The sequence below is a fragment of the Coffea eugenioides genome, chromosome 2 (genome assembly GCF_003713205.1).
Source record: "Coffea eugenioides isolate CCC68of chromosome 2, Ceug_1.0, whole genome shotgun sequence".
In the NCBI taxonomy this organism is placed as follows: Eukaryota; Viridiplantae; Streptophyta; class Magnoliopsida; order Gentianales; family Rubiaceae; genus Coffea; species Coffea eugenioides.
Window position 1 is genome coordinate 21,839,612 of NC_040036.1, and position 22,031 is coordinate 21,861,642.

The 22,031-nt window shown below is 35.7% G+C and overlaps 2 protein-coding genes across 4 annotated transcripts; both read right to left on the bottom strand.

Moving 5' to 3' along the window:
• Nucleotides 1–377: 377 nt before the first annotated feature.
• On the bottom strand, nucleotides 378–14,311 carry LOC113760388 (probable ubiquitin-like-specific protease 2A). Of its 3 annotated transcripts, none has more exons than XM_027302944.1 (16): nucleotides 14,035–14,311; nucleotides 12,569–12,663; nucleotides 12,177–12,321; nucleotides 12,010–12,059; nucleotides 10,725–10,913; nucleotides 10,536–10,611; nucleotides 9,469–9,577; nucleotides 8,733–8,807; nucleotides 7,508–7,633; nucleotides 6,182–6,382; nucleotides 6,047–6,102; nucleotides 5,875–5,968; nucleotides 4,822–4,912; nucleotides 3,346–3,459; nucleotides 1,893–2,315; nucleotides 378–1,144 (listed from the first exon to the last, which is right to left on the bottom strand). In XM_027302944.1, exons 1-16 carry the CDS (start codon nucleotides 14,243–14,245, stop codon nucleotides 638–640), a joined length of 2,562 nt encoding a protein of 853 aa, XP_027158745.1. In that variant the 5' UTR covers nucleotides 14,246–14,311; the 3' UTR covers nucleotides 378–637. The 3 variants fall into 3 exon arrangements, with proteins under 3 accessions (XP_027158745.1, XP_027158744.1, XP_027158743.1); XM_027302943.1 differs by having other exon boundaries at nucleotides 3,346–3,450; nucleotides 12,464–12,663; XM_027302942.1 differs by having other exon boundaries at nucleotides 12,464–12,663.
• A 946-nt stretch (nucleotides 14,312–15,257) lies between these two features.
• On the bottom strand, nucleotides 15,258–21,207 carry LOC113763897 (guanosine nucleotide diphosphate dissociation inhibitor At5g09550). The gene is made up of 13 exons (XM_027307883.1): nucleotides 21,121–21,207; nucleotides 20,307–20,369; nucleotides 20,079–20,162; nucleotides 19,531–19,638; nucleotides 19,252–19,424; nucleotides 18,339–18,450; nucleotides 17,613–17,693; nucleotides 17,476–17,538; nucleotides 17,096–17,197; nucleotides 16,811–16,935; nucleotides 16,054–16,264; nucleotides 15,605–15,679; nucleotides 15,258–15,308 (listed from the first exon to the last, which is right to left on the bottom strand). Exons 1-13 carry the CDS (start codon nucleotides 21,205–21,207, stop codon nucleotides 15,258–15,260), a joined length of 1,335 nt encoding a protein of 444 aa, XP_027163684.1.
• Between the last annotated feature and the right edge of the window lie 824 nt (nucleotides 21,208–22,031).

The following is a 22,031-nucleotide window of genomic DNA, read 5'->3' on the forward strand; positions in this document are numbered from 1 at the left end:
TACAGCATTGCATAGGTTTGGTATTCAGAATTTAATTTCCTTTCTTTTTTTTTTCAACAATAGCACTAACAATACTTAATAGCACTAATAGTACTTTTACCCTACTTATAAACAGGGGACCTAATTAGATTTTCGAACGAGAGCTAAAAGGAATCAAACCCCACATCTAGCTCAAATTAATGCAATGTTTCGCATGCCCTAGATTAAACAAGCAGGATTCAGATTTGACCTAATTTGTCACCAGGGAGTCAAACATGCTCTCCCCTAGCCAATTATCCAGATTTTGTGCTTGTAGATTTGACCTAATATGAACCGAGCACTTATCTAGATTTGACCTAATTTGAGGTTAATGCTTGTAGATTTATAGGATGCATATAAACCAATGCACACTACAGATCTCACCATTTGATAATTGAGATATCCATGTATTTACACATATATACAGCTCAAAACTCTGGCTCATATCCCAAAAAGCTAAAGCAAGAAGTTTGCCAAAAACTATAGCGACGATAAACCTCTTATGATATGATATGACCATTCTTCTGAATTCAGGACGAGACCGCAGGTAAACCTACTTAGCCTTTCAAAACCGGGTAAACCAAGAATACTCGGGCCACCAAAATACTTAGACTGCATTTCAACAATGTGAATATTTTGACAGAAATCTTCCGCGTCTTCTATAACTACTCGTAAGAATATTCACACTTTCTATGTCCCGCTCTTCTTCTGATGCAGCAACCGGTTTGCTGGGATTAGCTTTGATGTTTGTATTACTGGGAGATTCTACCTCCAGATCGTAAAAGGCCACAGTTGTGGCTTCACAGGAAAGAGGATTTTCGTTATCATTGGTATCAAACCTCCCATTTTCCTCCACAGAATCTTCAACAACACAGCAATCAAGTTCCTCTCTTGACATTGAAGAAGTATCATTCTTTTTGTCCCTAGCTTCAGAATCTAGAACATGTAGCACCCTCGGGACAACAGCTTCTTCATCCTGCATCTCTAATGAATTTAGGGACTTGACATCCAAAATCTCCACATCCTCATAATCAAGATGCATAGGAATTTGCTTGACACTGGCAACTGCTTGCCTGCCACCTACCGTGTCCACTGATGCTGTTTGCTCCCAAGGTGCTTCCTCTTCCTGCTTCCAAAATAAGAATGCTAAGAGACTGAAAGTTGGCACTGCAGTATTTCTTAGTTGCGACATGGTGTCAAGGTTATATGCATAAGATTGTAACCAGGTCCTCAACCAGTCAACTTGAACAAACTACTTGCTTGCCCTCTGGCTATGGCAGCAGCACATTAATGAACTTGTGATTGACCCGGTTAATCTTAATCATGCAAGGCACATAATCCATTTCTCTCCATCTTACCACCACCACCCCAGCAGGCGGGACAAATGAAAATGACAGAGCCCGTCAGTGGCCTCTTTGCCTATCCTCTAAATTACAAAAGGGGAATAAAACAACGAAAGAACATGATAGAAAAGGATACAACATCAACCAAGCCTTAGCATATGCTTTTTAAGGGACTAATTTGCAGCCAAAAAAGATGTCTTTGGTTCACATAATAGAAAAATCAGTTATAAAAAACCAACTGCAAACTAGGCGCTTTTCGGTTGTTAATCCAATTTTCAACTATGATACTAAAACCTACCCTATATACAAGACCATTCTTCGGTCTAGTATGCATTGAATCAAGCCAAAATCATTTACACCATTCTTTTATTAAATCATGCACGACAGCCCAGCTGTATTGTCTTTTAATGAGTTTATCAAGCATCAATTTGTGTAACCGCCTCGCGGTTTTAAAGTTTCATTTTGCAGCATGCAGAGCTCGTCCTTTTTTAAGTAGAAGAAATGCACGTTATCATAACTAAAATCATTTACCTCTATCGGTGACATGTTGTTGCAGGTCTGATCATGTGGTTCTGATTTCCCATGAAATTGATGAGTTTGCTTTGCAACAGACCCTGCCGTATGTCCTTCACCCAAAATATCCCCAGGAATAAAATTTGGTCGACCTAAAGGCTGCAGATATTCCATAGGATTTGCTGCCTGTGATGTTTCGTGAGTCTCTTCATCAGCATGTGGAGCAGAGTAACCACCCCTGCATGCTTCTTTCCCATCACACGTTTCCAGAAGAGATTCATCACTAACTTCTCCCTCAACCATATAATGTGAAGAATATTGAGGTTCATTGGCAACTGCAGAATTTTTATGAGCATTGTCATTGGAAACTTTGTAGATTAGTTTTTTGATGTAATCACGTCTGCTAGAAGCTTCTGCAGGATGGAACCATTCCTTGTTGAGCTGAAAAAATGAACAGATAAAATAACTCTCCAGATCAAAGAAACAGATTAAGAATTTTTGGAAATAGATTTAACTGCTAAAACAGAAAAATAAAGGATAAGGCAGCAAGGGAATTAAGGGATCTTGAAAACATTAACCACTTCTTTAAATTTGCCAGGGTGTAACTGAACCCAAAATCTGAAGTGTTGCACTCATATATCTGTTGACTTCAAATTCTATATAGCCAAGAGGACTAACAACGCCACTCTAGTTAATATGAATATAAACAATGAAGAAACAAGCTCATGTACATGCAGCAGCGCTGGACATGTTACTGAATTTAAAATGGCGAACAATCTCTACCGTGCAGGTAATGTTAAAACAAGGTAATTTAGAAACAAGAAATCTGAGACCACAGCTTATGACATCACATTTTGAAAGAATCGGTTGAACCAGAAGACAGAATTAGAGGAAACTGATGATATGTCCGCAGGTATGTACATGACGATACTTGGAAGTTAAAAATAGCAGTAATCAGATTTTGTCAGGCCAACAAAACTGATTAACTATTAAACAGTGGCTCCATATCAAATAGACTTGCTGCTAGAAGAATAGTTACCTGATGCCTTGAATTATACTTATAATTTTTAAAAGTTACTCAATGTAACAGACAATTCCTCAGGTACCGCACCAAAGACTTGAAGAGATTAGAATTAGCTTGATGTTATCCACAATTACTGATTATCAGGAAAGAGTTTTTGTAGAAAGAGAAAGTAATTTTTGAAGTAGAATGAGAACAGAAACAACTAAAGGTACTGATACAGTTTCTTCCCTTCCAACTGGAAAGTACAAATTGATTTCTTACGTCATTAATGGCTATGGAGGCCATTTGAGCAACTTCTGCAATATCCACCGTTAAAAGAATAAACTTAAGTATTACAACCACCAAAATGACAAAATTCAAAAAATAAACTGAGGGTCCCATTTCAATTTGATTTTAGACAAGAGAGGCATAAATTCAGCATCAAATATTTAAAAAGGGACAACTCACAAAGTTAGAAGCTTCAGTGTAAGGATTGAAGTTTACTGGAGCTTGCTGCAGAAAGCGTTCCACATAATAAAGGAGGAAAAGACCACAATCAAATGAGTTTTCCTGCTGTGGCAGCTGAACCAAAACACCATGAGAATTTTGTCTAGGATACATGCTCTACAAAATATGTGGAAGGAACAAGGAAAAACAAAAATAAATTCCAAAAGAGAAACCTCAAGGCAAGCCAGACATGTCTACTCTAGCAAACAATGTTAAAAAGTTGACCAAAAATCTACACAAAATTGACCCAATTGAATTATGTACACTTTCTTTCCCCATTGCACTCCAATTTCACAAATCCTATACTCCCTGCCTCACACATCAGATGACTTATTTCGATTCAACACAAGTTCTATGGATAAGTTCAGACCAAAAGATGTTTTTGCATATATATATATATAGGTTAAACAGAAACTAATGCAGCTTATAGACAATGGGGCAATTCAGTCAGGATATTTATGCTATCATGTAATCCATCAAACTAATTAAATTGAAATCCAAGGAGATAGTTAAAAGAAGGCGTAAACTTAAATACAAAATTTCTAAAAGCAAGCAGTATATTATAGATTAAAGACTCCCAGTAAGGAAAGTAATCACAATCTAATTGGAGTAAGAAAGAAAGCAAGACAGTCATCATGGAGGGCAGAGTAATAAATTTTCTTAGCCATATTCTTTGAATTTTCAGCATTGGATAAGTTTATAGCATAAAGTAAGAAATGACATGCGAACTTTGACTTTATCTTTGATCATTGCCAAAGACTAGGACCTTCTGTCCACAAAGAGCAGGCATAAGAAAGATCACAAACCATTGAGTCATCCCATTACATGATAAAGTTATTCCATAATCAGGAAATTTATCCATCCAATGCCTTACCTGAATTGAAGAGCTAAAGATGCATGAGCAGTCAAACTAGAAAGGAAAACTTAGAAAAAAATCCAGTTGTTTTTGGCTACTGGAGGTAATAAAAATTGGTGGGGTGCAAGGAGATAATAAATATTGGTGAGGGTGGAAGGACATAATAAATATTGGTGTGGGAGCAAGGAAACAAACAAGATCAACAGCAAACACATGCTTATAAGAATAATCAAAAATAGGCACACACATTTGCACGTGCAAGCACAGACATATTCACTATTATGTTTAGCTATATGCATGTAGCATAAAAACAGTCTTCACTTGCCGTTTCTGTTACAAAATTCTAATTAAAGACAATATGCAAGAAAGATACTTCAGAAGAAAAATAATTCAGTTTCATCTAAAAGATACTTTCAAGAAAGACTTTCAAATTTCGTATGTAATCAGTAAAAAGAAATATAAGAATCAGGCTGTACACCCAATCATCCTGATTCTCATTCCTCTTTGTGGATTTAATGATATAATCTAAAGGAAGGTATCTGCACATGAGAGAATGTGCGAGAGAGAGAGAGAGAGAGAACCTTCAGACTGATAAATGGTAAGTTCAAAAAATTGGTTGGAACTTCTTCAGATAGCTCAACATGCCTCTCTCTCCACTCTTCCAACAAGTAACTGTAATTTCATTGAAGAGAACAAAAATTAAAATTGCTATTCTTTAGTCTCAGACATACACATGCAACCACAAAAGCGATCTAAAACAAACAAATAGGGGCAGAACGTAAACCAAATAGTTTACACAAACACGACAGAAGAACTTTAACCATACAAAGATTTCATTGATCTCTAAAATATTCGACATCTTTTCTTGTTGGAAGTTTAAAATATGAATACTGTGGGCTAATTCCTTTTTCTCTTCTCCTGTCAAAAAGATACCCATTGCCAATTTAGTGACCAAATTCCTAATAAAGCAACAAACCAGATACTCATTGCATTGTCATTTAGTTATTACAATGACTTTTGCAATTTAAACAATACACACAGATACTTATTGCATTGTCATTTAGTTATTACCAGATACTTATTGCCAATTTAGTGACCAAATTCCTAATAAAGCAACATACCAGATACTTATTGCATTGTCATTTAGTTAATACAATGACTTTTGCAATTTAAACAATACACACAGGTGGTTTGTACATGATCCTGTTACACATCAAAATTTGATAATTACAGCAGGCTGTTGGTAGTCTGGCGAAAAAAGCAATAAGAAGAAAAATAGGCATTTGGCTACTGGGGGGTATTCAGTGCCAGCTAATTAACCAATTATTTTTTCATCACAATTTTAGCTGAAAATATTTTACATATGGAACTTCCTTCTTGTGAAAATGAGTAATTCATTGCTCAGATAGAGAAAAGGAGATCGCGATGGGAACAATGAAAATGAACCCAACCATGAAGCCTAAATGGAAAACAGTGTCCACAATCTGCAAGATGAAGTCTTGAGTTAGAGATCTAGAGCATTGCATAAAAATGGACATCTGGAATGCGCAATAATGCATTACACACTCAGAGGGACCGTCCATTTACATCAACAACACCATGTCATTGCTCCCCAATAACTATAACCAACTTACGTTTGGAAAAGATTCTTGAGGCCTCTATGGATTCCTCTGATAGAGTCCATGTGTAAAATACATGGAACTTTGGATGACTTATCCACCACTTCACCTATAAAAGTTTTCAACGATCAACTTAGAGATAACTGCATTAACACAAACCAAAAGAAGGGGGGAAAAGGAAATGTACCTTTATAGTAAGCCGCTTCCCCAGGGTGACAGACAACAATCAAACTCCAATGTAGACTGCTATGAAGGTAAGTTATGTGTTTTAGAAACCATTAACATAATAAACATTGAAATTGTTTGATAACTACTTTCTGACCTGAAGTTTACAGGAATAAATAAGTAATCTTTTTCAAATAGATTCACTTTTCTTGTCCACTTACGAACACGTTGAAAAGCTGCTCTTCCTTCACAAGCTGTAGATCGGTCTTTGTCTAGATCAGCCAGCTTTCTAAAGAAAAAACTGTTGAAAAAATGGAATCTATGCTTCTCTTCTGGTTCAATCTTCTGCTCAAGGTATCTGCCAATAAGTCATATTTTACAGGTTCTGCTTCTCCAAAAACATCGAAACAGGAAGTAAAGTCCAATTGTGTATCATATTGTCAATCACTGTATGCAACCAACTAGTAGAATGGTCAATGTCATCATTGTCAAAATTAAGAAACATAATCATTAGCATCAAAATTAAGAAACATAAGTTCTTGGCACATACTGGTAATTCTACGAGGTAATCGACATCTAACATTCCAATAAAGTTTATAGCCAACACAGTCATGTTGAAAAATGAAGGCCTCGTACAAGTAAATCAGCTCAGGGAGAAAAACGAAATAGCTCATACAGGTCGTAGTTTTGCAGCAACATCCTAGCAGTCTGCCTGACGCTCACTTATAATACGAGAGTACATTCTCTACGCATGCCCAGGGTCGCACTTTTGCCGTTAGAGGCGCTCAATTTAAGATTCTGCTGCACTATTGCATGACTATCAGTTTTTGTCAAATTGAGAGATTGATTGTTTCAGACTTTGTCCAAAAGAACTCTTTTAAGGCCTTGGTTTTCCTGACATGCATCTTAGCCTCAAGACAGTTCAGCAAACATATACTTACTACCAAATCCCTCATATCAATCACATTACCAACAAAAACTTTTCAAAAAGCTTAATTTCCCAAAGCAATTCAACTTTTGACTTAAATCAGTAAGCAAAACGCAACCGATTTTACTTTAAAAGAAACTTCTAACGCGACTAAATAGATTCAGAAATATGCTAGTCAGCAAACCAAAAATATTATGAAAATCCTGACAAGCAACAGCTTATAGAAATTAAAGTTAAGCAGTGAAAATGTCCATAATACATATCCAAACGTTACTACCTTATTACTGGAAATTATTGTTTTATATTGATATAAACAACTAGTTTTTCCAAAAAGCTTTAATCTGTAAATTCATTTCCAATTATTTTACCAACTGTTTGATATTTTTCCCAATAATAAGCACTAAAAAATGTTGTGTGACATTGTCAGGTAACAAGCCACGTTATTCATGAATTCCTAGAGATCAATCTTAGTGCTAAAAATGAGTAAAGAAAACCAAATACATATAGATAAGGGGAGATTGAACAACCAAATTGAAGTTTTCACTCAAAACTTACTTGACATAAAAGTCGATAATAGTGTCATTGATGAAAGTAGCTGGCTGCAATAGGTCAATATCTTTTTTGCTAATTAAAACGGCATCTGGATCCCCTTGTGGATAGATAATATCTTCAAAGAAGTCACTAGAGTTGCAGCCACAAAAATTCAAGCAACACATAATAAGCAGAGTGAAACCTTTAATTTCAGTGCCAAAGAAAATACAGCAAATTGATATATAGCTGACATGCATATGAAAGATATTAACTGGTATCAGATGCATCTTAATGGAAAACTTTCGCCAACATATCTAATGCTAAAGGTCATGTAGCAAATTGATGAACAACCAAAATTAATCAAAGACCAGGCAAGACCATTTTAAGTTTCATCCCAAATTTTCCACAAGAATAAGTCACACTACTGACTACCATAAGAAAACCATGTTAGTTGAATGCATAGGGTTCTCGCACATTCCAACGCAAAAATGCACACAGCCGAGAAACTTAAGTTGCAAAGGGAAATAGACATTAAACACAAATTTGAGAAAAAGATGGCTTCTAATTGATTATCATCCACTTGATAAGTTTCCACTAGTATCATACAACTCAAGAGAGAAAAACAAATGCTAAATATATTCCAATATGTAGGAGTACAGTTCACATGAAGGGGAAAAAAACATGGATGGTATATCAAGCCATGCTTTTGATTGTGCGCAACAAAATAAAAAATATAGTTCTTATGTGACTTTAGTTCTACTTTCATAATCTAAAGTACCAATCAATTCAAAACAGATGCCACAAAATGTCTGATCACTCATTTGTAAAGCTCTGACTATGCACACTCTACTAAAATCTTTGATGCTAAGCACTCAACAGGACAAGTTTAAGAGCATGCTTCCGATGTTTACTAAACTAACCTAAGAGAAACTATCCAGAAAAGTCAATAAAGGGAAGCGCAGTCTATTTCCCCAAGTTATGCTGACATCTTAAAGCAGTTCACAACTACTGAAAGACCAAATGGAGGACCAGGGAATTTTATTCCTCTAAAATGATCTAAAACTAGGATAGCATAGTGATCAACTACCAATTCAATCAGATGGAACAAACTAAAAGCATCACAACTATATGAGAATAGTCGAGAATACTAAAATCTAAATTAATAGAACAGAAAACAGGTAGAAGTTTTTGTTCATCAATAAGAGATGTAAGATATATTAACAATTTAAAGATGAAAATAGGCTCTTACTTAGGAAAACAATCCCTTGAAAAAGACATCGACTTCTGCTCAAGACAAGGAAATTCATTCTGCAGAGGATCAATACTGGGGGTTTGAAGGGGGGGGGGGAGGGGGGGGAAGAAACATGTGTCAGATTTAAAATTAAAAATAATGAATCCTGTAAACATAGTAACAATATCCTAGAGAATCCATGAACTCCAGAATGACAAGAATAAAATGAATGACAATACAGTACAACTGAACTAGCACATTCCTTGAATATGACCTGAAGATGAACAGACGTGAAATTAATGGAAAAACGAAGCCAGGTGTCGAACAGTGACTATGTTGGCACTAAAGAAAGAGGCATAATGTTTTTGTAAGAAAGTTTCTTAAAGGAAGTCATGTTTCAACTAATTCGTGGAAGCACTTCTTGTCTCATATTCAATATAAAGGCCAAGACCACATGACAGAAGATGTGCTTTGAGAACCATTACAATCCTACATCAAACTCCTAGTGCAATTCTCAGGGTTGGGAGAAGATGATTTAAAGCTGAATTCAATAATAAGATGCAACTAGCTAGCTATATGCTCAGAAATGCCAATGCAAACCATTATAGTTTAGCCAGTTTGCCCAGGAAGACGGGTGCTTAAAAGGTAAGTAGAATTTGACCTTTTCTTAAAGCAAAGAGACCAAAAGCTCCCAGCAACCAACAAAAATCCGGAAATGACTGTAGGAATATACTGGCAAACATAGCATACTTACTCTACAACAGTACACCAAGAAGCCTTGTATATCACATCCAGAGATTCAATTGTTTGTTGTTTCTCAGACCACTGAGGGTCATTGACAGCAAATTTTAACTTCACAATGCCTGTTTAATTGCAGAAGTGGAAAATACAGATTATCATGAACAAGTGAAATACCATCCAAAAAATTTGCAGATATCAAATATGATTATTGAATAGAACATGAGGGACAAATAGAAATCAAAATATCATGAACAAGTGAAATACCATCCAAAAAATTTGCAGATATCAAATATGATTATTGAATAGAACATGAGGGACAAATAGAAATCAAAATGCTCAGACAAGCATTTTGCTATGCAACATGCCAATCATTCTCCAAAGTACCAGCTATAAACTTTCAAAATGGACATCCTCATTATTTCTGCTTAAAAGGAAAAACTTTAGCAGCAAAAAGCAAGCAGCAGGATGAAGCAGGGCTCTCTAGACCACCACAAGAGGGGAAAAGACACAGAACCAAAATTCTTGATGTTTGAAGGATGCAAATTGAGTAGTACAATCTTAATTTCAAATTAACAAATACTGTTAAAACCCACTCCACCTCAATATACACGGTAAGCTCACTCATTAAGCGCATAATACAAAAAGAAACAGGTACAGCAAGCAGGCATAGAGATGATTGAAAATTTCAGAGTGCTTGCAAAAGGCTCATTTTTTATCTTTTGAAATAAGGACTTACTTCTAAATGTATGGAGAATATCTGACCCAGAGGATGCACTAACCCGTGGAAAAATGAGTCATAAAGCAGTGGTAAGGGGGTGGAAAACATCTTAGTCCCCCTTTTCTTAGTTCTGACAAAGAAGGAAAAAAGCCCTTTTACAACTAGATATACTGTGCTTAATTGATCCAATTTAACCTCGTATTTTATCAAACAGACAGACAAGGAGCAGAATTAGCAGAAGTTCTTAAAGCGAAGCAAGAATGACTTTGTATCAAATAATCATAAACTTGTAATCTGAAGGCCAACCATCTAAACAGAATAAAGATTATCAATAGGCAAGCAATTCATAAAAAGGCAAAAACCTGAAAATCTGCTGTCAATTTCAGCTGCCTTTTCATCCTCACATTTTAGATAGAGGTCCAATATAGCAGTTTCAACCTAAATTTGAAAAAGAAAAACAGCTGAGATAAACAGGATAGGACCTTCTGATTCTTAATTCCAGATTTACAGAAAGCAAAACTGCATTTAATGGAAGGCCATTTACAACTCACTTCTCTACACCAGAGCGAACTGATTTTTACAAGATCATTAATCGACCAGTTAAAATGAAAAGATCTCTTTGTTCCAAAAAGAGTTGACCCTTCTAGCTTAATGGATCTACTAGAAAATGTCAACTGAGAAGTAGTAGAGTGCATATGCCCCCAGATAATGCAATCAGGTTTAACAATGACAGCTGCTTCCTGCAAATAAAGGAAAAAAAAATTGAAAAGTAGATAATATCAGAAAAGAAAACGGGGTCACAGCAATAAACAATATGAAAAAAGAGGCAACAACATAAATCAAGTGAATTCCAATGTACCATAACTACAATTGCAAAGGGCACAAGAGCAAATGAATGTAATGCTAGAAATGTAATTCCTATCAGCCTCAATCACCAATTTGCAAAGTTATGAAGGATTCACATCAAATAAAAACTATGTACTTTCAGTACTCTCTCAGAACTTTTACACAGTAAACCCCTCGTCTGTTACAAATTGCGTAAAACTCATATGATTAAACAATTTAGTTACCTTGGCAAAAAAGAAAAAAGAGAGAAAGTTCTTCTTAGCCCAGGAAAAAGCTCTTACATAGATGAATATTACAATTAACTTGCTAGATGATAGAGTTAAGTCAAAGATATCATAATTGATGCATCCCATACTCAACTCAATTTCAAGAGAACTGTTCGGCAGGGGTGAAACACTAAGAAAGCTATTACGTACTCTAGAATTTGGCTTTGTAAAAGCTCATATGAGATTGCAGCGTAGGTAATCAAACTAAGTCTAGCTCAACCTGAAATTTACGTGTAATAGAATCAGGATAAACCATGGTTGACTCTCTGCCTTAGATCATAGAAGCCTCATCCCATCTGTACTCAGGCTCAAAAATAATCAAGTCAAAACAAAAATACAATTTTCACACTCGTTAAAATTTAAACTAAACTTGAATATAGTAGTCTTTGGGTAATTAAGGCTGCTTTATGAACCTAATATTAGGGGGTCCAATTGGACATGTCAAGCAAGAGATTCAAAAGTCAATTCAAGCTTGATGATCATCTTAACTGACCTCGTTCAAATGCACCGTCTAACAATCATAATAATCGATTTAGCCACAAAGTAGTGTTGCAAGCTAGCCAATAAGAACCTATTCCACAAAGGAGAAAACACCGTTTTTGAAAAACAACCATTTCTCGACCCAAAGATTCTAAGTAGTGAATCTTTTTCAAATTTAGTTTCTTCTTGTAAAACTAAATGGAGCAGAATTTTACTTTCTCTTGTTGGATCAAAGGAAACCTACACTGTCAACTGCAGTGGAACCATGATTCAGTGGCTGCTCTTCACATGAACCTGCAATAGGATAAACGCATGGAAAATCATGTAGCAGACAAGCAAAATTAGTTTCTGAGTTGAGAAAAGAGTTTGAAAGGCAGTAACATGAAGATGCCAAAGTTCAAGAAACAAAACCTTCATCTCCTGCAGAATCTGAGGACGAAATTGATGACACACATTTATTTCCGAGATCATCATCTGAATCTAGACAGATAGGCTCATTACGCAGAACCTCATCACTACCTTGCTCATCCTCTGAATCTACAAAAAGTGGTATATTCTGCAGGAGTCATTAACTGAGCGTTATGTACATCTAGTCAAAATATTGCTCCGGTGCAAATAACCAAATAACTTAGACAGATACAATCAACTAGAATTTGACGGGGAGAAAATTTTTTAAGTTTGGTATCATTGACTCTTACTCCAGGTTTTCTGTCTTTCCAAGTGCAGTATCTTTCACCAGGAAAAGCACACTTGGAATGAACCAATAGTTGATAATCTGAACGACCAGATACAGATGTATCCACCTTACAAATTCTCTCTCCCATGGCATCAAAACAACTGTCAATATCCACCGGCTTAATTTCAAAATTCTCTTCAATAGTCTTAGTTCCTTGGGTAACTACAGCAAAATTGCAAGGAAATGAGTTCAATTCATTGATACATATAAGTTCAAAGATTAAAAAGAAAAAAAAAAACAATCAGAGATTTTAGAGCTAAAACTAGAGGAAAGACAGAGACAAAATGACAAAGCAATTGAATAAAAAGTTGATGTTTGCAAAAGATAAAAAAATCAAGAACAGTCTCACATTCAGTATTTTGCATTTACAAAAATAAAAGATAAATGCTGAGTTTTGTATACAACCAACATTTATGTACCACAAGCCCTAAAATCTTCTCTACATCACCTAGATTCTTAGTTATTAGCTAATTAAATTCTCAGTGGCATATAGCTTCAAAATTTACCAAAAAGTAATCTCACATCACAGAATTGTGAATGACAACATTTCATTCCGAACCTTGTCTAAGTTAATCAAGCAGCCAATTAATAACTCTTGTCCAACTTAACCACGGATCCGGTAAGCACTATTTTATGTACTTAGAACAGCTTAAATCCACATTAACCCTTTTCTAGATTCATAATGAACCCTTATGACAAGTAAAGCATGCTGGTGGGTTCAGTACTTAAGGTGAAAATGCACGGATGCTTTTCTAAGATGATATTGGTCAGTCAATGTCATAACATGGAAATACAACAAAATACACCATTCACAGCTACACTAATAAGCAACAGTCTAAAATAGCATTCTAGTCTCTCCCATAGAGAGCTTTGAAGAGCTCATTGTTGTATTTTCTAGATGGTCCATCTTCACTCCATTTCATCACGATTGAATACCAAACAAAGCACGTTTAGTTGTGATAGAGTTGCATCAAAATTTGGTTAGAGATGAGTAACGGAAATGCTCTTACGTGATTCGGGATTTGATTGGAACCTCCAAGGGAAAACACTCCTAATTTGTAGAAAAAGGGCATTAACATGAATTCCACAAAATTACACCAATAGTTTCTGCATAATAACATCATCCTTGATGGCATTTAATTGCTTAAGCTACGCAAATAGACTCATCGTGATGTCCTCAAAATTGCCAGTAATAATCCCCTCCCCGGAGTTCAGAGAAATGCAAATGAATTAAAAAACTTATTTGCACTGAAAAAACCCCCGGTGTGAGTTTGGGCTTTACTGAGCCCAGCCTTTTACGAGCTTTCCAGTAACTACATTAGACACAAGCAAAATTGTATACCAAAATATTACCACACAAGTCAACACCAAAAAAAAAAAAAAGAAAGAAAGAAAGAAAAGAAAATCAGATAAGAATCAAAACAATAATGTCTCCACATCCGAATTCCAAAAGAAAAAATTCTTCAGAAAACATTGATATATATCATAAAATATATGACCCAAAAAAGGCAATAGTCTAGGCCGGGAACGTACAGGATCGGAGGAAGCAGTATTTATCGACAGGAGAATAGGAGAATTTGTTTTGGTTGAAGTTAGGGATTTTTGTTTTGAATTTTGACAGAATTTTTTGGGAATCCTTCTCGACCTGATGGTCTTCGCAGTCGAAATCATAGACCGATAATTTATTCTTGTTGATTGAATTGTTGTTGCTTTTGTTGCTGCTGCTCTTGCTCGGCTTCACCATCGGAGAAGTGATCACTGCCGAGGAAAGTAGATTTTTTTTTTTTCCGCTTCCTTTTGGTACGTTAGAAAATAGCAAGGTGAACGAGGGCTTTAAGTTTGAATGTTTGGGTAGTTAGAAATTGGCAGGGTGAACGAGGGTTTTAATGTTCGGATAGTAAATTATTTCTAGTAAATTATTTGAAATAATTTTTTTTAAAAAAATATTATATAGCGCTTCTTTTTTATATGATGGAAGAAAAATGTGATGATAATAAAATGGTATAAATAATTGATTATCCAAACAAAATTAGTCAAATGGATACGGATGTCCATTTACTTTCTCTAGAAGATTGATTATTTATGAAACAATTCAAATGGATATAATACAGATGTCCATTAGAAGATTGATACTCCATGCATTTTTCCTTCATAGAACAACTCAATTTCATCCTCGAAATACTAAATCCATAAATCAGTATTAAAGTTAGTTCATATATCCCCACAAAACCACTACTAATCAAACAAAGAGTATCATTATTAATTTTACAAATAGTTTTTCAAACCAATCTTTTTTTTGTTTTTATAAATAGAAATTAAAAAAGCTCAAAAAAAAAAAGGAAGGGATCAACATACAACTCAAGAGGCATTTATCACGGAATTGGAGATGAAGTAGAAACAATTCATAGCAAAGCTAAATTCATAGCTAAAAGTTTTTTTTGTTTCCCCTACTCTTTAAAGACAGAAATAAAAAGTTGAAACAAAAAAAAAAAAAAAAAATGCCCCAAAAAGGCTGTTACTCGTCTTAGCAAAATCCTTCACGTGGGAGCCTAATTAAGCGGTATTTCTATGGTGGCAGAAACCATGATGACGACGTTAATGAAGGGCAGGAGCCAAATGAAATTCAAAACTACAAATCCCAATTTCCAAGGTATTGCTTAAATGAGGGATAAGAGTTAATAATGATAGATAAGCAAAATTTCCAGCTAGCTAGCAAGCAGCACTTGCAGTTCTCTGCTGATTTGGACAATAACTGCTCATTCTTCAGCAGCACTTGCAGCACTGAGGTCCACAGACAGATCGAGAGCCTACAACAACGATCAGATATCAATGAAGTTTAACTTGTATGCCTACTTCTTCATAGAGAATACTAGATTTCTGTGCAATGAACAAGATGTTTCAAAGCAGAAGGTTTCTGTGCAATCTTCTCTGAAAAATGATCATTTGCTTCATCGAATGTTGAACTACTACATTCAAATCATGAGTGCCTTAACTTGCTATTGTCAGCAATAATAATGCATCCTGTGCTCTAGTGACTCTGGCAAAATTCTTGATTCCTGAAAAAAGATTCGTGAAAGGGTTCAGTTGTGTACCAAGAACTCACCTTTCCAGTTATTTTGCTGTACATGGATATTACATCCACAACCGTAGATTCAAAATGCGTTGTTCCGTCGTAGCTCTGCAAGAATTAAGCGTAGCTTCTCTGATCAGTGACAATATTAAACCTCAAGGAAGCCCAAATATTCAGTTTGCCTGGATAGCGGATACAAAATCAGCCCTATCGACTAAACGAATTCAAGTTATTTTCAGCGCCAATATTTTCTCAATTCGCAATTAAACGAAAAGGAAAAAAAAATGAGAGTTTGCTTTCTGAGCAATGCAGAAGCACAAAAGATATACATCCCCTGTGAAAGCTGACATCCCGAAACATGATGGACACAGGTTGCAACTTAGCATCAGATGTCTAAGCTTCTTGTAAGAAGAGTAGTAATAAAATATGTATATCAATCATATGTCTGTCTAATGACGAAAGGCAAATGACTTTTCACTTACGCTGGATATGAAACAACCATCAGCATCAGGGCAGTTTGTAGGTTCAAATCTATCATAAGTTTCATAAAATATCTCGTCTACAGGTCCAAGTAGGTCAACGCCAGGCTTCAATTCAGCTTGTGCATCATCTGTCTCAGCTTCAGTTGCAACAAATGCAATGTATTTCCCATTTGGAGCAACATTGTGAGCATATGAGCAACAAAACAGATACCTGGAGAAGTAATCGTTCAGAATATCCAAGGAAATGAATGTCTCATGTTGTTCTTATATTCTACCTTCTTGGTTGTTTCTACTATTTTTGTTACATTTTATCTGTGGAAGATATCCAATTCTTCGTATTTTCTGAAAAGCATCATAAACTGATGCTCAATAACTTCTTAGTGAGGAGAATGCCACGATGGCTAGAAGTTTGAGGCTCTTTCTCCTATAGTCACTCGAAGAAGTTGTTGAAACCTTGACAAGCTCTGATTCAAAGCTAAGATTGAATGAGAAGAAAATATACTTGAGAAACTGGAAATGCCTTTTGGTCACAAAATATTTGCTAAATCGTGAAACTAATAAAAGTTCCTGTCTCAGTGCTTCTTCCAAAGAAGAATAGGCTGTTATTTCTGAAAGACTAGAAATGTGGCAAGGAACAGGATTGGAAGTACATACTCCTAGGGTATGATAACAAGTGAAGAAGAATAGGAGGTGCTTGTCATCTACGTGTGTGATTTGCATTTGAATAACAGAAAGAGAAAAGAAGGAAAAAACATACATATCTGATTTACGACCAAGTTGCTTCTGTGGCAGAATGACCTGACATGAGTGAGAATCATTTGTGTCCGGAATGGGGTGGCTCATTATGCATACAGCACGCGCAACTTTTCCAACCTTCTTTACCTGTTATTTGCATTCGCTTCCAAAGCAACTCAGTGCCACAAAATAATGATGCAGAAATATGAAAGGTATTTATCATTGGAGTCAGACATTTGCGCACTTGGATTCTGAGACACGAACCAAAAATACACGGGCAGAAAAATAAGTTGTTGTTTGAGGTTACCTTTTCACTTAGATAAGATGGATCACAAACAACTTTCTTGCACTTAGCAGTTTCTCCTTCTGAGGTCACACCATAAGCTTTTCCATTTGCATCAAACTCTACCTGCAATCCAGAGACCACACTAAGTATACAAGATGCAGGTGTAAAAGGTCTCAAATTTGAGCAAGTTGATTTCCAAGATAGAGACCTACCTTCTTGTCGGAGGAAAGAAGTACTGCACTGAAAAGTACCAATACAAGATGACATCTACTCTAATTTCTCTTTGAAGAGGCATTCATATACTCAATATCATATATAAAAATCTTGACCCCAAAATATTGCAGTACAAAATTTGATAGATAGGAAGGGTTTCAGGATACACAAAAGATCTGGATAAATACCTTACACTGTGGCTTGTTAAGCATGTACGTCCCACCATAAACTGCACTCAGACGTGCAAATGCCTGCAAATTTTGATGCATGTATCAGAAAGGCTAACAGAATGGAGAAGGTTCTCAACTTATGAGTTAGGACAAACCTGAGGCAACTCTCCCAGTCCATACATAGGATAGATGTAAGGAGATCCTGCTTGAAAACGGGCCAAAGACTCTGCATATAGCTTTTGAAAGGAAAAAAGGTTGTTATTAAAAGAATCACACCAAGCATCTGTTTATTCTTGTAACTCTGCAATTAGATTTCATTCAAAAGAAATGTAACTACGTCACCAGATTCAAAAGGCCAACTGCAAAAAACTACTAGTTTTCTAAGGAGGTTGAAAACCTGAAACTTATAGATCCTATGAGATTGAAGGCCAGAGTTAGGCTTCCTATCTTGCACTTTTCAACAAGAGAAAAATATCTACAATTATCTGTGTTATACTAGGCGAAACTGTGATACTGATATAAGCTACTTTCCTATACTTTCCTCATCGTGTTAGGGAAACATAATATCACTGTGTTGTGCATCGTTCTTGACAAAAGTTTCACATGCACTTACTTTTTTGGTTAAATAACATAAAACTACTACTCAACTTCAACAGTGTACAAGTTACAAGACCAAAAACAGTTCAATTGGCATTTTTCATTGTTCTTGTATATTACTCCCTTATTTCTGTGGGTGAATGCAACTCTCTTATATGGTTACAAAGCAAATAATAAGCGTAAAAGCAATGTATCTTTTACAAAGGATTATGATTCACCAGGTTACACTCAAGCATGTCAAAGAGCATGGAGAGAAAGGCTAAAGATTGAATGCGAATTGATACCTTCACTCTCTTGACAAAAGCCATGGCTGGCTGGTCCAAATAAGCATCATCAATTTGAAGTGCCAAGGCATGACCAATAAAATCAATTGTATCATCTTCAAGTTCATATTTCCTGCATCAACAGTGTGATCAAAAATACATATCTGAAGTTGCAATATGTTTTATGCTCAGAAGTTTGTTGGTAAAGCATTTAGTGAGATGAAACTCAAAAGCATTCTGCTTTACTATACATCACTAAAATGTGTAAGAAGGGAAGACAGAGCCTTATCCCTTAAAGTCTTTCAACATGGGGAGGCTAGAAATTATTTTCCATTACTTCAACACCAAATTCGTTACAATATACATGCCTTCCTTTTCAGTTGGAAATCCCCTACCCCAAGTGTTCATCAAATGTTCAATTCGCACATCAATGTGAAAAGCACAGCCATTGGATGTATGTAGGACCAGTTGATAAAAAAAGGTATCCTAATGGCAAAAGCAGTTATGAACCTTTTTCATTATGCTTGAAGACACAGAATGATCAAAAACAACTCCTTTGATCTTATAGAATCAAAAATCAATGAGGTAGTACAATAAGAATGTTTTGCTTCCACATTGTTCCGTGACAATTACTTTGTAGCAATATATGATGTGGAAGTTAGTTGCATTTGATAGTTTAAAAAAAAGATGGTACATTTTCTTTTTTTTTGGCTGCGGTAACTAAATTACCAAAGCAAAGCTTTGCAATGGGCAACTAAACCTACAGAGTCTTAAATTCCTATACTTTATCAAATGACCTGAAAATTTCTCACAGATAATGCAAAGAAAGTTGAAGATCAATGTACATTAAAATGTAGAGATGGTGCAATTCTTGCTAATGAGCTTAAGCCAGTAGCTAAAATGAAGAAAATAGCAAATAAGGATTGAAATTTACGAGATAAGTTCCCTTGCTGTGATTTTGTTCAAATCCATCCCTTCATGAGTTTTTGGATTACTCTCCTCAAAGTCTTGGACAAAAATAAAGAACTTCCGAAGTCTACGTTTCTCAAAGAGTCCCATCAGCGAAGACTTCAATGCTTCCACATCAGTTGCTGGCACTTTATAAATCTAAAGATCAAAAATGTTTTGACATCCAAGTTTAATTACTAGAATAAGACCTTTGTAAACAATCAGATAAGTGTTATGGCTAAACAAGCTGTTATGAGTTGCATACCTTCCCCTTGTTGTACACAAAGCTACCATCTACAGCTTTAAAGTTTAGATATTTGGTAACATTAGTATGGATGAGTACGCGAACAAGAGCTCCATTAGCCATCATGAACTACCAAAGGACACAGGAAGAACTTTCATCAGTTGCATGTCAAACAAGCAAAACATGGAAAACAACGCGGAAAATTGCCAGTAGCCAGTAGGACTGGGAAATCTACAGTTGATGACATATTATTTCTGCTTCAACATGTCTTTCTCAAATCATGTAGGCCCTGTCTGCCTGATATTAAAAACTGAAATGCTTACAAAAATATTCAATATATGGACCCATCCTCAAATTTCAAGTGGTAGAATATTTCTCGTTGCTTTTGGCTTCAGTTGGTGGAAGGAAAACGCTTTTGGAGGTCAAGATGTGTTATGTTTTTCAGATTCTTCTTTTTGATCAATCAAAACCCTTTGCAGAATGAAGACAAACAGGGACAGCATATTGTTCGAAGCCTGAAGCTGTATTCATATATAAGAGAGTCGGTGGGACAATTGAACAGTGTATACCTTAGGAATCATATCAACATTGTACTCCTTGCTTGTGCCTAATTTTTCTGGAGGCTGTTCATCACCCCTAAAACGCTTCCAAAGCTATTAAACAGAAGAAGTTAGGGTACATCAGATGGATATTATATGTGCAGCAAGATCACAATTCAACTTGACATTGAAATATGGGAGCTAATATGAGAGACACTAGAGGCAGGCATACGAATTTCAACACAACTTCCATTTTACCTGATTCAAATTAAGGGAGCTGGACTCTCCTCCATAATAGTCATTTTTGTCCATGTGTAACACCTGTTTGGAATGTGCATAGCTAAAAATCAGAGATTACCATTTTCAGTGAAATGTAATGCTAAGGGGGTCAAAGCGTAATACTGAATTAAGAGTTATACCTTGAAGACCTCCTAAAACTACTGGCTAGCGCACTATTCTTAGCTTCTGGCTTGAGAATAGACATTCCATTTGCAGTTTTAGAAGCAACTTAATACAGAAAAGACCCTTTTTTTATTTTCTCCCATGCTAAAGTATGGGAAAAGAATATTCTCCAGAACATGTATCCTTGAACTACATAAAATGAGATGTTTATGGAAATAAAAAGTTTCATTCTTGATTAACCGCCTTTATTCCCACCCCAGAAGGAAGAAGAGGAGGAAATTTGCGTTTCCCTTTAATATATCATTGGTACAATTAAGGTCTTACTCAAACACGCATAAACAAATAATACTTCTAAACTTACTGGAAAATCACCTCATCTTTTCTTACAGAAGAGTAGAAGACCAAAATGGGACAACAAATAATGTAAGCAATGGTGTAAATCATCCGAAAATATTAAGATCTGACAGATTTATAGATTAAAAAGATCACGAAATAGAGATTCAATCCTAGAACCATCTAAAAATGCGTCCAACATATTTTTTTGTCCTGACAGTTCTATTTTAGTTGTATAACGCATTAATTAGTGAGCAACCAGAACTAGAACTCGCATGCATTGTCTTGGGTAATTATAGACGATGTTTGTCCTAAGAGGGAGTAGTAATGCACGTACTTTGAGCCCATCAACAGAGAGAAGTCCACTAAGAATGCATTCTTTGAGGCCGGTGCCCAGAACAATCACATCATACTCCTCGTCCATCTTGATTGATCAGAGGAAAGTTGATTTCGGATCAATTAATAATGGCAAGATTAAAAGATTAATGCAGGAGGGAGATGGATCAAGAGAGACAGGAATGATGGGATCGTTAGTGTGAGAAAGCTGAAAAGATGGGGTGGAATGTCATAGAGAAGAATAATGGTAGTAATAAGTAACGAAGAGCGCGGGAGTACTGATCGAGAGGGAGAGATGGAACGGGTCTTTAGCTGGAGCCTAACTAGAATGCAGAGTATTCATCTGCTGGTCTGCCACTGATTTCCGTACTTGTACCTTCATGCAGACATGGCCACGTTTCAAGTTTGAACCGGTACTTAACCGGAGATTTTGCCCAAACCGAAACTAAACCGAACAACCGGAATCGGGTTCAGAAGGCAAAAAAAGACTTAATTCGATTCAGATTCATTAAAAATCAAATCCAAAATTGAATCCGATGGTTCTGAATCGATTTAAGCCGTGTACCAAAAAAATATAAAAATAAAAAAGAAAGGATTGGTTTGATGAGAAAAGTTAAAACAATTTTCATTTTTTTTAGAAATTTTATTAGCTTTTCCTTTCCTTGTCAGCTTATAATGCAATAAAGGTCTTATTTTGCTTTTATATTCATTTTCTTTAGTTTTTTCTGACTGTAAAATTATTATCATATTTTCTTCTAATCATCTTTATAGCCATAAGCCATTAAATATAATTATCACAAGGACTCAGAATAAGAGATTTGAAAACTGTAACTAATAATCCTAGAAGGCCGGTCAAAGGAATTGGCACTGTGACCGTTCCTGCCTTTTCGCTACAAGTCACCGCTTCATTTG